This window comes from Vidua macroura, chromosome 9 (genome assembly GCF_024509145.1).
Source record: "Vidua macroura isolate BioBank_ID:100142 chromosome 9, ASM2450914v1, whole genome shotgun sequence".
In the NCBI taxonomy this organism is placed as follows: Eukaryota; Metazoa; Chordata; class Aves; order Passeriformes; family Viduidae; genus Vidua; species Vidua macroura.
In genome coordinates, this window is record NC_071579.1 from 22,814,065 (window position 1) to 22,826,620 (window position 12,556).

The 12,556-nt window shown below is 45.3% G+C and overlaps 1 protein-coding gene across 3 annotated transcripts in view; it reads right to left on the bottom strand.

Annotated features, from left to right (window-relative positions):
* Window positions 1–12,556, bottom strand: part of ERI3 (ERI1 exoribonuclease family member 3) — a 130,056-nt gene that overhangs the window by 66,844 nt on the left and 50,656 nt on the right. For all 3 annotated transcript variants that reach the window (XM_053985603.1, XM_053985604.1, XM_053985602.1), the window contains exon 6: window positions 11,426–11,498. In XM_053985603.1, coding sequence (XP_053841578.1) covers window positions 11,426–11,498 — 73 coding nt within the window. The remainder of the gene's footprint in view (window positions 1–11,425; window positions 11,499–12,556) is intronic.

Here is a 12,556-nt window from a genome sequence, read left to right on the forward strand (position 1 = left end):
TTGGGGTTCTTAGGGATTTAATTAATTAATTTAATGAGTGTGAAGTACTGCAAGTTATTAATATACAAATTCTCCCATCTCACTGCTCACCATCTCTGGCTGCTTTATACTGAGCCCACGAGAAGTCAAAGCCAAGCCCTGGTATGCTTCTGCGCAATGGGGCAGAGGCTGCACACCCACACTTTCCCAGCCAAGACACCAGTAGCAAAGTCCCAATCCTTTCAGTAGGACAGTGCATCACACACAACACAGGGCACTGGGAACATCTCATACAAAAGAAAAAAAAAAAATCTGTTCCTCCCACTTTCAGGTAAGCCAATGGCTACCATAAACCAGCCTGCTGTTGCTGGTGGTAATGGCAAGCAGTCACTCTCCCTTTTGTAGCTGTGTTGGCTTGGTAGGAAAATGAGGACCAAAACAGGTAATGTTTTAATCCCCAAGGCTAGAGAATCTGAGAGCCCATCATGCCTTCCTGGAGAACTGCAAAAGCCTATTTTCATGCTCCTACATGGAGCTCCTGTGTTTCAAATAAATGCTAAGAAAACCAGCTCTTCTCCCAGGCACTAGGCAGCTGTGCTGGTACTCAAGTAAAGCTCTAGATGAATGGCTGGGATGCAGGGATGCTCTGTCCCTTGCCTTTCCCATGGGACTCTAGGAAAGGCCATTTTTCACATATTTGTGCCTTCAACTCCCAGCCCCTTCCTCAACCTGCAAGCAGCAATCAGACCCATGGAACAAAGGTCTGAGCAGTATGTTTAACCTCAACAGCAGCAGACAAACACAGCCAGATGGAAACCAGGAGGCTCCTCGGTATAGGGGACAGATGTTCAAATCCCCCAGCATGGGGAATGCAGGCACAGTGAGGTGCAGCCGAGCAATATGGCACTCAGCAGGAAGAGCAGCACACAAGGTCTGAGCAGCTGGCCCTCTGCCTTTTGCCTGCAGCTAAACCAATGTGCATAGAAAGAATCAGAAATGCCAACCTGCCTCCAACCACTTGCATAGACAAGGATGCTTTCGGTAAAGTGACCATGGCAGTGTGCTCAGCAAACTGCTGCTCAGAATTTCACTTAAAAGGCAAATCTTTTGCCCTGGTTAAAAAAAAAGCTCAAAGGCAACAAATTTTCCTCTCTGCTTTGTCCAGTAGCTGCAGGCTACATGGGGCCAAGGAACATAATTGTGCTTCTCAGTTTCTCTTGAATCAATACCTTCTGACCTTACCTGAGAGCTCTCTGTATCACATGTGCCTACAGGAGGCCCTTGTTCTTACTTGAAGCCCAAAGGCACTGCCAAATAATAAAGTCTGCCTTGGGATTTTCCCAGTTCAAACATCTGGGATTTGGGCAGACAGAATCAGGAGGGGAGTGGAGACTGTACATGGCATCCAAGGGAAATATCCCTTCTTTCCCTGCTCACGTACTCTTGAGTTTCAGTGATGTGTCCCAAGGAATGCACACAGCCCATGCCCCAGTGCAAGGGCAAAGGAACTAGTATCATAGCACATAGGGCAAACAGGAGGGGAGAAGTGATGACTGACTGTCTGCTTCGAGGCATGACCAACTCTACCCAAACCATCCCCACCACATTCTTCTGAACTCACAAGAGCTAGAGGTCCCATATTCCTCCTCTTATCCATGGAGACTGCTTACTGATATTCCTGCAGCTGGTAAGGATGTGATTGAGAGCCATACACCACAACCAGTCAGAAACTGAGCACTTTCATTCCTCAAAAATTATTTCTGCTTAGTCTTCTCTAGGCTGAACATCCCAGATCATAGAAGCAATTAGGTTGGAAAAGACCTCTGAGATCATGGAGTCTAACCTATGACCTAACACCACCTTGTCAACCAGACCATGGCACTGACTGCCACATCCAATCTTTCCTCAAACACCTCCAGGGACAGTTACCCCACCACCTCCTTGGGCAGCCCATTCCAATATCTGATCACCCTTTCTGGGAAGAAATTCTTCATAATGTCCAACTTAAATGTCCCCTGGTGCAGCTGGAGGCTTTGTCCTCTAAATCCCTCATTCTTTCTCTGGAGGTCATGTCTTCCAGTTCTCTGACCCTTCTATTCCGCTCTGGGTTTTTCTACCTGTGGCAGGTCCTCCCCGAATGCAGAATGTGAAACTCTTTTGTTCCAAAGGCTAAGACCAGGCTGCAAAACACCCTGCCTAGGAAAAGAGGTGAACTTTAACATGCACCTAGCACATTTTAGTATGCATTATCAAAAGAGAATGTAGGAGAACCCCTGATGGTAAAGAAGTTAATGTGTGTGTGAGATGCCATGAGAAAACATGCAGCATAGCTATGAGAAGGACAGAAGGATGGAAGGATGTTCCAGGAAGAGCTTGTTGTTAATAGGACCAAAATACTAAGGTGTCCCCTTTACCCTGCAGTAGATCTAAGTAGCTTCCATATAACTTACATGAACCCTCAGGGGATCACATCTTTCCTGTCTCTCCAAACAATTTGTATAGACACAAGTTCCACAGAAAATTGCTCCTGTGTTTTGATGATATAATTTATAAAAAAAAACCCAAAACCAAAACCAAAGGAGAGGGAAACACAAAACCATTTGATTTAGGCAATAATGGACACTCTATTTCTGCTCTCCTGAGATGGGCATGTATGTTATCATTCAAGTTATCCAAAACCAGTGAAGCCGCCAGGCTGCATCTAGAGCCCCTCTCAGCTGTAGCAAGACCAGCTCCTGAGACTGTAAGGAAAGGAAATGAAATGTGAGGCTGGGATCATTACTATGAAACTATAAGTTTGTGCCACTGAGCCAAAGCCTGTTATAATGACATGGGTTTGTGTCACCCAGCAGCAGACATCGTTCTCCATCTCTGTCTGCTCAGTTCTCCTCCTCCCAGGACAGCTGGCAGCACGGTCACCCGCAATGCTCTGCAGAGTCCAGCTACAGAAAGCTCCCAACACCTTGCCCAGCAGGTTAAGTTATAGGACTGAGCTACTGCAGAGTGGAGAGTATCCTGCTGACTACTCCATCACGTTTGGAAGCTGCTGGCAAAGCACAAAGCGCCACTTGTAGAGGAGTAAATAGCAAAAACCTTAAGTTCCCTTCCCTGATACAGAGAGCCCAGAGGGAGGTCTTGTTTCTTAAAGCCTCCAATGTTTAAAAGTCACTGAATTTGTACCTCTGCTGTCACAGAAGATACTTCTACTCTGTGTCTCCAGTCACCAGCTTAGGCAGCAACTCTGAGGGAGGGAGACAGCCTTGCCTGGCAGTGAGTCCCAGGCTGAAAACGTCAGGGGCAGAGCCCTGAGCAACAACTACTGTCCATGCAGCCCACATGCCATTCCTGTGCTTTGTTTTATGTGAAAGAGGATGTCAAAATCAACCCTGATGATTACTCTGTATTATGTGAGCACTGTACCTTAGCATGTATTGCAGAGCTTCTTGGTCAATTTGGTTACAACTTGTAGAGAAACTGAGACATCAACCCATGCTGTACATTCTTCTAATGAATCCAGGAAGACAAAAGAGAAAAGACTGCCAAGAACTTCCAGAATGCCCTGCCTATTGGTTTTCCTTGGAAGTACATTTTTACTCAGCACTCCTTATTAAGTAACAAAGGAAGGACAGGTTGCTCTGCAGAAGGACGGAAAGGGCTGCTCCTTTAAGGCCTCTCCTGGATGCCCTTTCCCGTTGAGATGACAATCCTCAACTCCCTCCTCATCTCCCTCCCTTTGATTTAAGAGTTCCTCTCCTGTCCCTGACAGTAAGGTATTTCTGTCCCACAGATTATAACTCACTCTGGGCTATTATTCAACTCCCAAGCCCTGGCCCTGCTGCATTTAGTCCAAACATAATATCCTTCATGCATATATTATCTGTCTCCCTATTATCTGGAATCATTTCGGAATTAAATTTCAGTCCCGCAATATTGGCTTGAAGAGCGGCTCGCTTTATGGGCTAGTCAAAGGTTAGAATACCAATCAAAATAACACTGCCGATGCAGAGAGACATTTTAATATTCCAAAACCCGGTAATTGTAAAAGGACATAATATTTTTTCCCTGATTACCCCAAAGGCAACACATGTTAACAAGGCAAGGGAGAGAGTGAAAGAAATTTCAGAGTTCAGACAGCTGCACAACAGATTTAAAGGAGAAGTCGTGGACAGCTGCTGTGCTCCAGCCCTGGAGCAAGAGGGCTCCTCTGACCGTGCCAGAGGTGCCATGTTCCCCAGCATGCTTCCCCCTCCATTCCCAGCCTTGTGTTGTTCATGCTGTCTGTGCTCCTCAAGCCAGGAGCCCTCAAGAGTGCTCTCACTGCAAGGGAACAGAGCGGCCAGAGCTGTGCGAGACGGACAGGCAAAGATCATCACGGTAAATGAAACAGCCATGACCGGCTGGCTTGACCTGCACAAACCACAGCACTGCCCCAAATTCCTGTCTGAACCACAGCTGACATTTTTAGGAAAAAAGCCTTCCTTTCTGAGCTGGATTATCCACCACAGTCCTCGGTAAGTTGTTCCAACAGTTAATTACCCCACACTGTAAAGATCTGCATCTGAATTACCTTGCTTTGGCTTCCAGGAACTGGAACTGCTTATGGTTTTGTCTGCATCCGTGAAGGAATCTCTTGTCACATCTTGGCTCTCCCTTTAGATATTTGGCAACTACAGCCCTTACCCTTCTCTGGTACCCTAAACGGCTCCCAGGGTTGTTACTGCATGGTAAATGCTCCTCTGGTCTTGCAGTTCTCATCCAGTCTTCAGGTTTCTAGAATTCTTTCTGATACAGATGGGATCCAACATCCCATACTGGTCAAACCAAACCCAGAGAAAGAAATGATCCAGCCCCTTTGCTCCTCCTCACCATTGCCTGTTTATAAATCGAACAGCAGCCACCTTCTACATACAGTATCTGCACGTATTACCAAAAATGATTTTTATGTTTTCTTTCAGGGCATTGACAGAAGTGTTAAATACAAGAGGTCTGAGAAATAGGTCCCTATGGGACCCCACTAGGAAGACATGCACTCCATGATGATTATCCATTTACAATTAAATGCTAGGAGCTGTCAGTTTGCTCTTTCTTAATCAATGTAATGTGTGCCATGTTGATTTTGTATCACTCTTGTTTCTTAATCAAAATGTCATAAGGTACCAAGTCAAATGCCTTCCAGAAGTATATTACATTGACATGGTTACCTTTATCAACCAAACATGTATTCTCATAAAAAAAATATCAAGTTAGTTTGAAAAAGATCTAGTTTCCATAAATCCACATTGATTGGCATTATATTACCCTCTTTTCATTCTTTATTAATCAACGATGATATCTGGCTTTTCATTACTTTGCCCAGAATTAATGTCAAGATGATAGGGCTATAATTACTTCATCGGTCATCCCATTTGCCCTTCTAAATTACTGGTACAACATTAGCTTTCTTCCAGTCCTCTAGAACTTCCCCCATGTTCAAAGACTTATTAATAGTCCAGGGCATCTCAGCCAGCTCTTTAAAACTCCTGTAAAGCAGCTATGCAAAATGCCAACCAATTCACCACTTGACTTTTATCAGAAAATTGTGTTGTAACAGCAAACCTCTTGCTCAGCAATATGGCAACCTCTGCCTTTCTGTAAATACAGAGCAAAGTATTTATTAAACACAGTCATTTTGCTGTTATAAGCAATTCCTTCCATTTCCTTCCAACTACGAACCAATGCCATTCCACAGACACTTTCCTTTCCTCATCTCCTTGAAAGAGATACCCTTATTTCCCTAGCCCTGGAGTCACACTTCTCCTTGTGTTTCCTTTCACAACCTCTCCCATTTCTGCCCTCTGAGACTTTCCAAAGCCAAGAGCTTCACCCATGGGGTGAGGAACCAAGCAAGCCCAGGTCCCACTGAAGGAAGGTTTGACAGGGTCTCAGAACAGGCACCCATGCTGCAAACCAGCAAAGCCCTGGGCACAGTTCTTCGCAGTTAGGAGATAACATTTATTCATGTGCTTGATGCTCTGGCCATGAAGCACTTTGCCTGAGGAATCCTCCTCTGGCATTTCTAATCTTACCAGGCATTTTATATTCCCTGCAGCCAGTAACTCAATAAACAAGAAATTGATAACAATCAGTCTAAGTTCTCAAGAAGTTAAACATCACAAAAACAACTTCCAAATATATGGGTTAACACATAAACCATTTCTCACCCATTTCAACGATCTTCATCTAAAGCACTCGAGACACTTCAGCACCAAGTGCCTGAGAAGTACTCACAGCCCCGCCTCCCACCCCAAAGGCAGAAAGAATTGTTAATTCAGAGGAGACAGAAAGCTGTTAGCAAATCTTTGTTTGTTTAAGATGTGTTTATTTCTAGTAGCCAAATATTAACAAAAACATCCTATTACATGCTTCCTCTGACAGATTTCACAATGCAAGTAGGTGACCTTAAAACATTTGTGGATGTGTATTAACAGTTAACTTCCAAACAGGAATATCTACAGATCAGTAAAGGCTGACCCTGGAAAGGCCAGCTCTGTGCACAGCCACAACACCCCAGCATGGTCACGTTCTGCCCCCAAGGCTCTGTCAAGCCTGTTTCATCATGTCCTCCGAGGGAAAGTTGCATTCCTTCACACACATCATTCAACTCTTGCCTTTCATATAAACTCCCCTGAATTTCAGGAGGATGTCAAACTAAGACCAGTTTTCTCTCACTCCTAAAGCAGCCACTATTACTGTATCCAAAGACATGCTGCACCCTCTGAACAGAAATCAAAGATGGTCAAAGATGCCAGGATAGCGGAGAAAGGGACAGCTCTGTGATGGGTATGAAGACTGTCTTCTTTTAAAAAAATAAATTAAATATAATTTGAAAAACAAGGAATAAAACAAACCCTTAGTGGATACATAAAACACTCCTCTTATCTTTTAACTGCAAAACATACAGAGAATAAATGGAGGACCAGGAAGGATAGTGCACATATGTTAAGAATTCCACAAGCCACAAGCTCTAGAGTCACAGAGCCCACAAGTGCCTTTGTGCAAGCCCTCCAACAAATTTTGCTGTGCTGGAAAAGACAATTGAGCAAGAATATGACTGAGGTCTCAAATCAAGAGTAACACCATTAAGAAGAACTAGTAACGTGTTCTTTCACACAATGCAAGACCTAGGTCAAAGAAAATAATCTGACAATAGGTTTAAAAGAAACAAAGGGACCTGCATCTTCACATAATGTATGAGTAAACAGAGTATAATTGATGCATAATTAAATAGCAAAAGTCATTGCCGCAGGATGCTGTAGAGACTGAAAGCATGAGCAGATTCAGAAAAGGGTGCACAAGTTTCTGGTAGATAGACATGGTAAAAACAGGGGGTGCTAGATACCGTGGTCCAGGGATAGCTCTCAGTTCTTGAGGAGACAATTGCTGGGGATCAGAGAAAGCTGACTCAAGCCATGCTCTCTCCCTGTTACACCTGCAAGCATCAGCTACTGGCCTCTGGCATAAAGATAATCTGGGTTATATATTTGGTCTGGCCATTTTGATAACCTCATCATCTTTCTAACATTCTTCTTGCACAAGCTCGTTGTAAGAAAATCTATCTTCACCCCTCTTCCTCCACCTCCTCCCTCCTTTAAACGGCTCTCCCTTCAGTGATATACTCCCAGCCCAATGGTGCTGACAACTCCTACTGCCTGCTGGGTTTCCTATTCCCAAGCTCTTGGACACCTTGTGATTGTGGGCACTGTGTCCTCAGCCTAACATAGCACTGGTTCCAGCCCCAGGGGTGAGGATTCATCACAGGACCAACCATGCTGCTAACTCTAGTGGGACCTGGAAAACAAACCACAGAGGCTCCTGAAAGAGCAGAGGGAACACAAGTGAGAGCTCATCCTGCTGTTAGAATAAGCACTAATGGGTTTACCCAGGCTACCTGAGGATACTCTTTGGGCAGCAGCTTGGTTGTAGCTTGCTAGCTGCAGCAGCTTTCCTTTTTGCATAAATCTTGACTCATGGCCTCCTGCTTTCTGCACACGTTACTCCACTGGTGCCCCTCTCTCCTGACATGAAGCCCTCTCTGTTATTTCCACCCTGAGCATCCAGCTCCACTGATGTAGCTCAGGTTCTGCACCTCAGTCCTAACCCACAGGGCCTCTGCAGATCAACGTGACAGGTCCCTAAGGAGAACTGGCAGATGGGATGGTGGCTCTCTATTGAGATGGTTTAGGGGGATATCTGAAATGTTGCAGCATTCAAAGAAAGCCTCCTCTGCTTTCTGCTCCCCTCCCACAAGGCTGAACTAATCGAAGTGAAGAACATGATAAACTCTCTGCCCCGAGTCAGCTCTACACTGACAGTTCACTAGAGATACAAGATCGCTCAGTGACATTAAAAATGTCAGCAAACACCGACCAGGCTTGACGGAAGGGATGCATTAGCAGGCTGGGGGGGCACAGGGCAAAATAAAACTTCAGCAAACATGGTCAAGTGCACAGGCAGCTTTTCCCCCCCATCTCCTCCACAGAAGGCTTTTTTACAGATCCCAAGACACTGTGGCCACCATTGCAGCAGTCAAATGTGGAGCTCACCACCATCTGAATGGCCAGATCAATCCCACAAGGTTTGCCTGAGGCAAAGTAATCGTGACAGCTACTGGGGGCAATTCCTCTCTCCAGCTTGCCCAAGAGGCAGGTCTTGGAAATTGTGAAAGCTGCCTGCGGGCACAAAATTCTCACTTCAATTGTTCCTACAGCACAGCAGTGAAAAGGGACGTTTATTGGCAAATGAACTCTGAGAAAAACTCTCTCACCACTGCAGGAAGAAGATCTGCTGAGCTCTGGAGCATCCCACGCTCTGGCAGAAGGAGTCCAGACAAGGACTGTTTTTTAAAATGATACAAAACAGAGACAAGGAGGACCTGAAGCTTTGTGTGCTTTGGCAGAGGAATCTGGAATGTATTTTGTTGCTACTGCCATACACATAGGTACACAAACTTGTCTGTGTGCAATCCTACTTCAGCATTGCCAGGTAGTTGCAACAGGAGCTCCCTAATTCAAACAGGTCCTCTTGTTATCACTGCTCATAAGAAAAGACTCAAAGAAGATACAGCAGGTGCAGGTGGGGCCATCCTTCAGGAAACTGCTCTCTGTCATATGTGCCTGTTTTCTTGAGCTCTGAAACATTCAAGTCTCTGCATTATCCATGACCTAGAAATCATCGGTTTCACACTGCAAGCCCCACCCACCCTCCAACACCTTCACTTACTTCATGGATCAGGTCAGAGGCAGATTCAGCCTAGGAGGTATTTCTAAGTCAGGAATGTGCCAGAGGGAGGGGAAAAAGGGCCACCTGAACTATGCAGGGAGGAATGGAGGGGCTAGTTACCTGTCCACTCGGAGCTCATTCAATAGAGACTGAGTCTCCACTGGGTCCATCTGCTTTGACAGAATTAGTTATCTAGGCAGGAAATTCTCTCTTATGCAAACACAGAGGCAGTTACCCCAGAAGCACCTGAAAGCAGTGCATGGCATAGAAAGATCACCACCCCAGGGTAAGAGCAAGTCCCAGGAGAAGCAGCTCTTAGCCACAAGACAGGAGAGGCCCCTGCTCTTCTCTGCAACATGAGTCACTTCCCAGAGGGACACAGGGTCCCTGGAACCATTCTGTGTTCAGAGGTGTCAGGTATTACAGTGTCAGAAAAACTTCAATGTTTTTAAAGGATTAGAGGGGCTGGAAGAAGATCAACATTTCTCTCTCACATTCCCTTTCCTGCACAATCTGAAGGAGGTTGAAGCTTTACTTTCCAAGTAACACATCTGCAGAGGAGGACAACCCAACCCACATGCCCCCATCCTACATGCTCAGCATGTGACCCTTTCAGGGAGCTGGATAGGGGAACATTTCACTGTAACAACTTCCCTCCTGCCCCTGCCTTTAGCTCTGTGCTTGGGGCTTCATGGATGCTTAGCAGTCCTCAGCTTAGTATCACAGTATTTGCTGACATGCAATACATGAATGCTCACCTTGAAGAAGAGACACTTGCCTGGACATCTACATAATGAGGAATCCCCTAACATACTAAATCCAGAAACCTTGAACTATGGGAAAGTGCCATAAGTCTTTCATCCTGAAGCCCAGAGGAGGAGCATGGCTGGATCAACCTACCTCTTAGCAAACATCACAGTACACAGGGATTTTTTTTTTTTTTGAGTATTATTATTCTGCAGCCATCAACCTGCTGGTTATATAGCTGCTATCCATTCACCGGAAGTTTAGTGAACTTCAAATGGCGATCATTAATGGTCACTGAACTGCAGAATGCCCCAATGTGCTTTCAGATTTCATTTACCAAGGACCAGCAATCAGCCAAAAGATTTGCTCTGACAGCAGGGAAATACAAGACCCTTTGACAAGTTCAGCCAGGAATGTGCTGCCAGCATCCCTTGTTAAGTTCATGTTCTACCCTATTTGATGGAACAGATCATGCAAATTGTCCTTCTGCGGCTGCTCAGCCTGTCACTCACGCTTCCATTTAAAACAATAAATAAATAAAAGAACAAAAGCAAAGCCCACAAGAACAATGAGCTGTTTATAAGAAAATCCGCTTACTGAGACCCTTAATTACCAGGAAAAGGCATAGAAACCCAAATAAAGCACTAAATTGGATGGGGGAAGGGAATCTTACTTATCTGAAGGTTTAACCAGGAGGGCCACCCCAATTTCTCTTGTGCACAGACCACAGTCTCCTCCCTCACCCTGCTCCTGCTTGTAATCACACTTGTTCTTTTCTTCCCACTTTGGTTTGTGACTTATGGAATCACCATGTTTTTCTGAGCAGATGAAGCAGCTGTGCCAGGAGTCCTTGTGGATGCACAGCATGCGGCTCCTTAACCACCCAGTGAAAGTGTGCAGCAAAAGACAAGGCACCAGACAGCACTCAGTCCAAGGCATTTTGCTTAGCAAAGTGATCACTGATCTCTTAGGTTGATGTGCTGCTGAGACAGCTCCCTTTCCCCACATCACAAAGAGAAATGCTGATTTTTATACTGGAGTATTTCCACATTTATTAACCGGAATTTCATCTGACGGGAACCATGCTCCTAGGAGCCTTATATGGCTGCAAAACAAAACAAAGTCAGCAATACTGGCGACAACACAACCTTCACTGAAAAAGGGTCTCACAGTGTCCCAATATTATGCAGATATCGCACTGTGCCTGCCACAATGGGATTCTCCCCAGCTGCAGAACACATCCCATCAAGTACAGTAAGACTCTATTAGAGGAGATACAATAGGGAGCTGGAGGACTCGCTCAGCCCAGCTTCTGAGAAAATAACTCATTTCAATGCAAAACAGCAGTAGTTATTTGACACCTCCTTAAAGAGGAAAAGTGAAGGACAAGGGGAGGAGGGAGACAGGGAGATAGGGACCATGGCAGTTTGCACAGAAGTACCTTTTTCAGATTAATCCACTGTTTGAAGTAATCAGCAACCGGCAGCCCTAAGTACTGGCATTGTCCTGGTAACCTGTAAGAGAGAAGAAAGCAAGTTTGATTCGATCAGTGCCTTGACAACACAAACTCTGTTTTCTTAAGTGCATTTTGTTCAGAGATGGAAAAGACTCTCAAGTCTGCTGTAACATCATGCTGCACATCAGAAACACTATAGCTCTTGGCAAAAAAAAACTCATGAGAGTACAGCTTGGCTTAAGACTTACATACATCCAGGCATATCCAGGCTGCTGAAACCTTTTAGACTAAACATTTTGAACAGCTGTGTACTGAGCAGCACTCAGCTCTTCTCCACACTGGTAACACACAAACACAACTGGAGTATCCAGGTTCTCCTTGGCTAAGTAAACCCATCACAAATCCCTGCAAAACCATCCTGCTCTGCCAGCAGCTTACAGGGCAGACAGAAGGACTGACAATTCACCTGTCATGCCCTGGTGCTTCTCCATTTGGCCTTTATGGTTAAAACATCAAAAGAGATATGAAGGAGGGAAGGAGGGACCAAAGCGTTCATTTTTCGGGCTAAGAAAGCAGAGGCTGTTTTCCAAGCAGGTGCTTGGAAAAAGAGAGCAGACACAACTCTTAAGATACAAGGTAGTGCACACTGTCTCACTAGGGATGTGAGCACAGCAGCCAGAGCTGTGAGCACATGTATTGACTTGCCCCCTTCCTACAACAAGCCGATAGAATAGGGCTCAAAACAAAACAGCACCAGTAAGGGAGGCGGCTTGCCCAAAGGGACAGCAACACCTCAGGAAAGCTGCTTCTCCCACACTGTACTGATGCCAGTGCGTTTGCAGGGGAGCGAGGACGTGCCCCTCAGCCAGGGAACGCTGAGTCGCAAACTGTGTGGCTCCAGACAAGCCAGTGCAGGGACATGAGTTATGTGAGTATTTCCTGGCCACTTTGATCTGATCAAGAGTAATTGATGGATCTTGTTCATTCACATACTGCTGAGCATGCCTGGGGCACTGGCCACAGGATCTTTAAGTGAAGCAAAGGAACATCCCAAATAAATATGTCAACTAAATAAATGACTAAATTAGTGCTGTTTATGCATGTTAAAAGTCACAA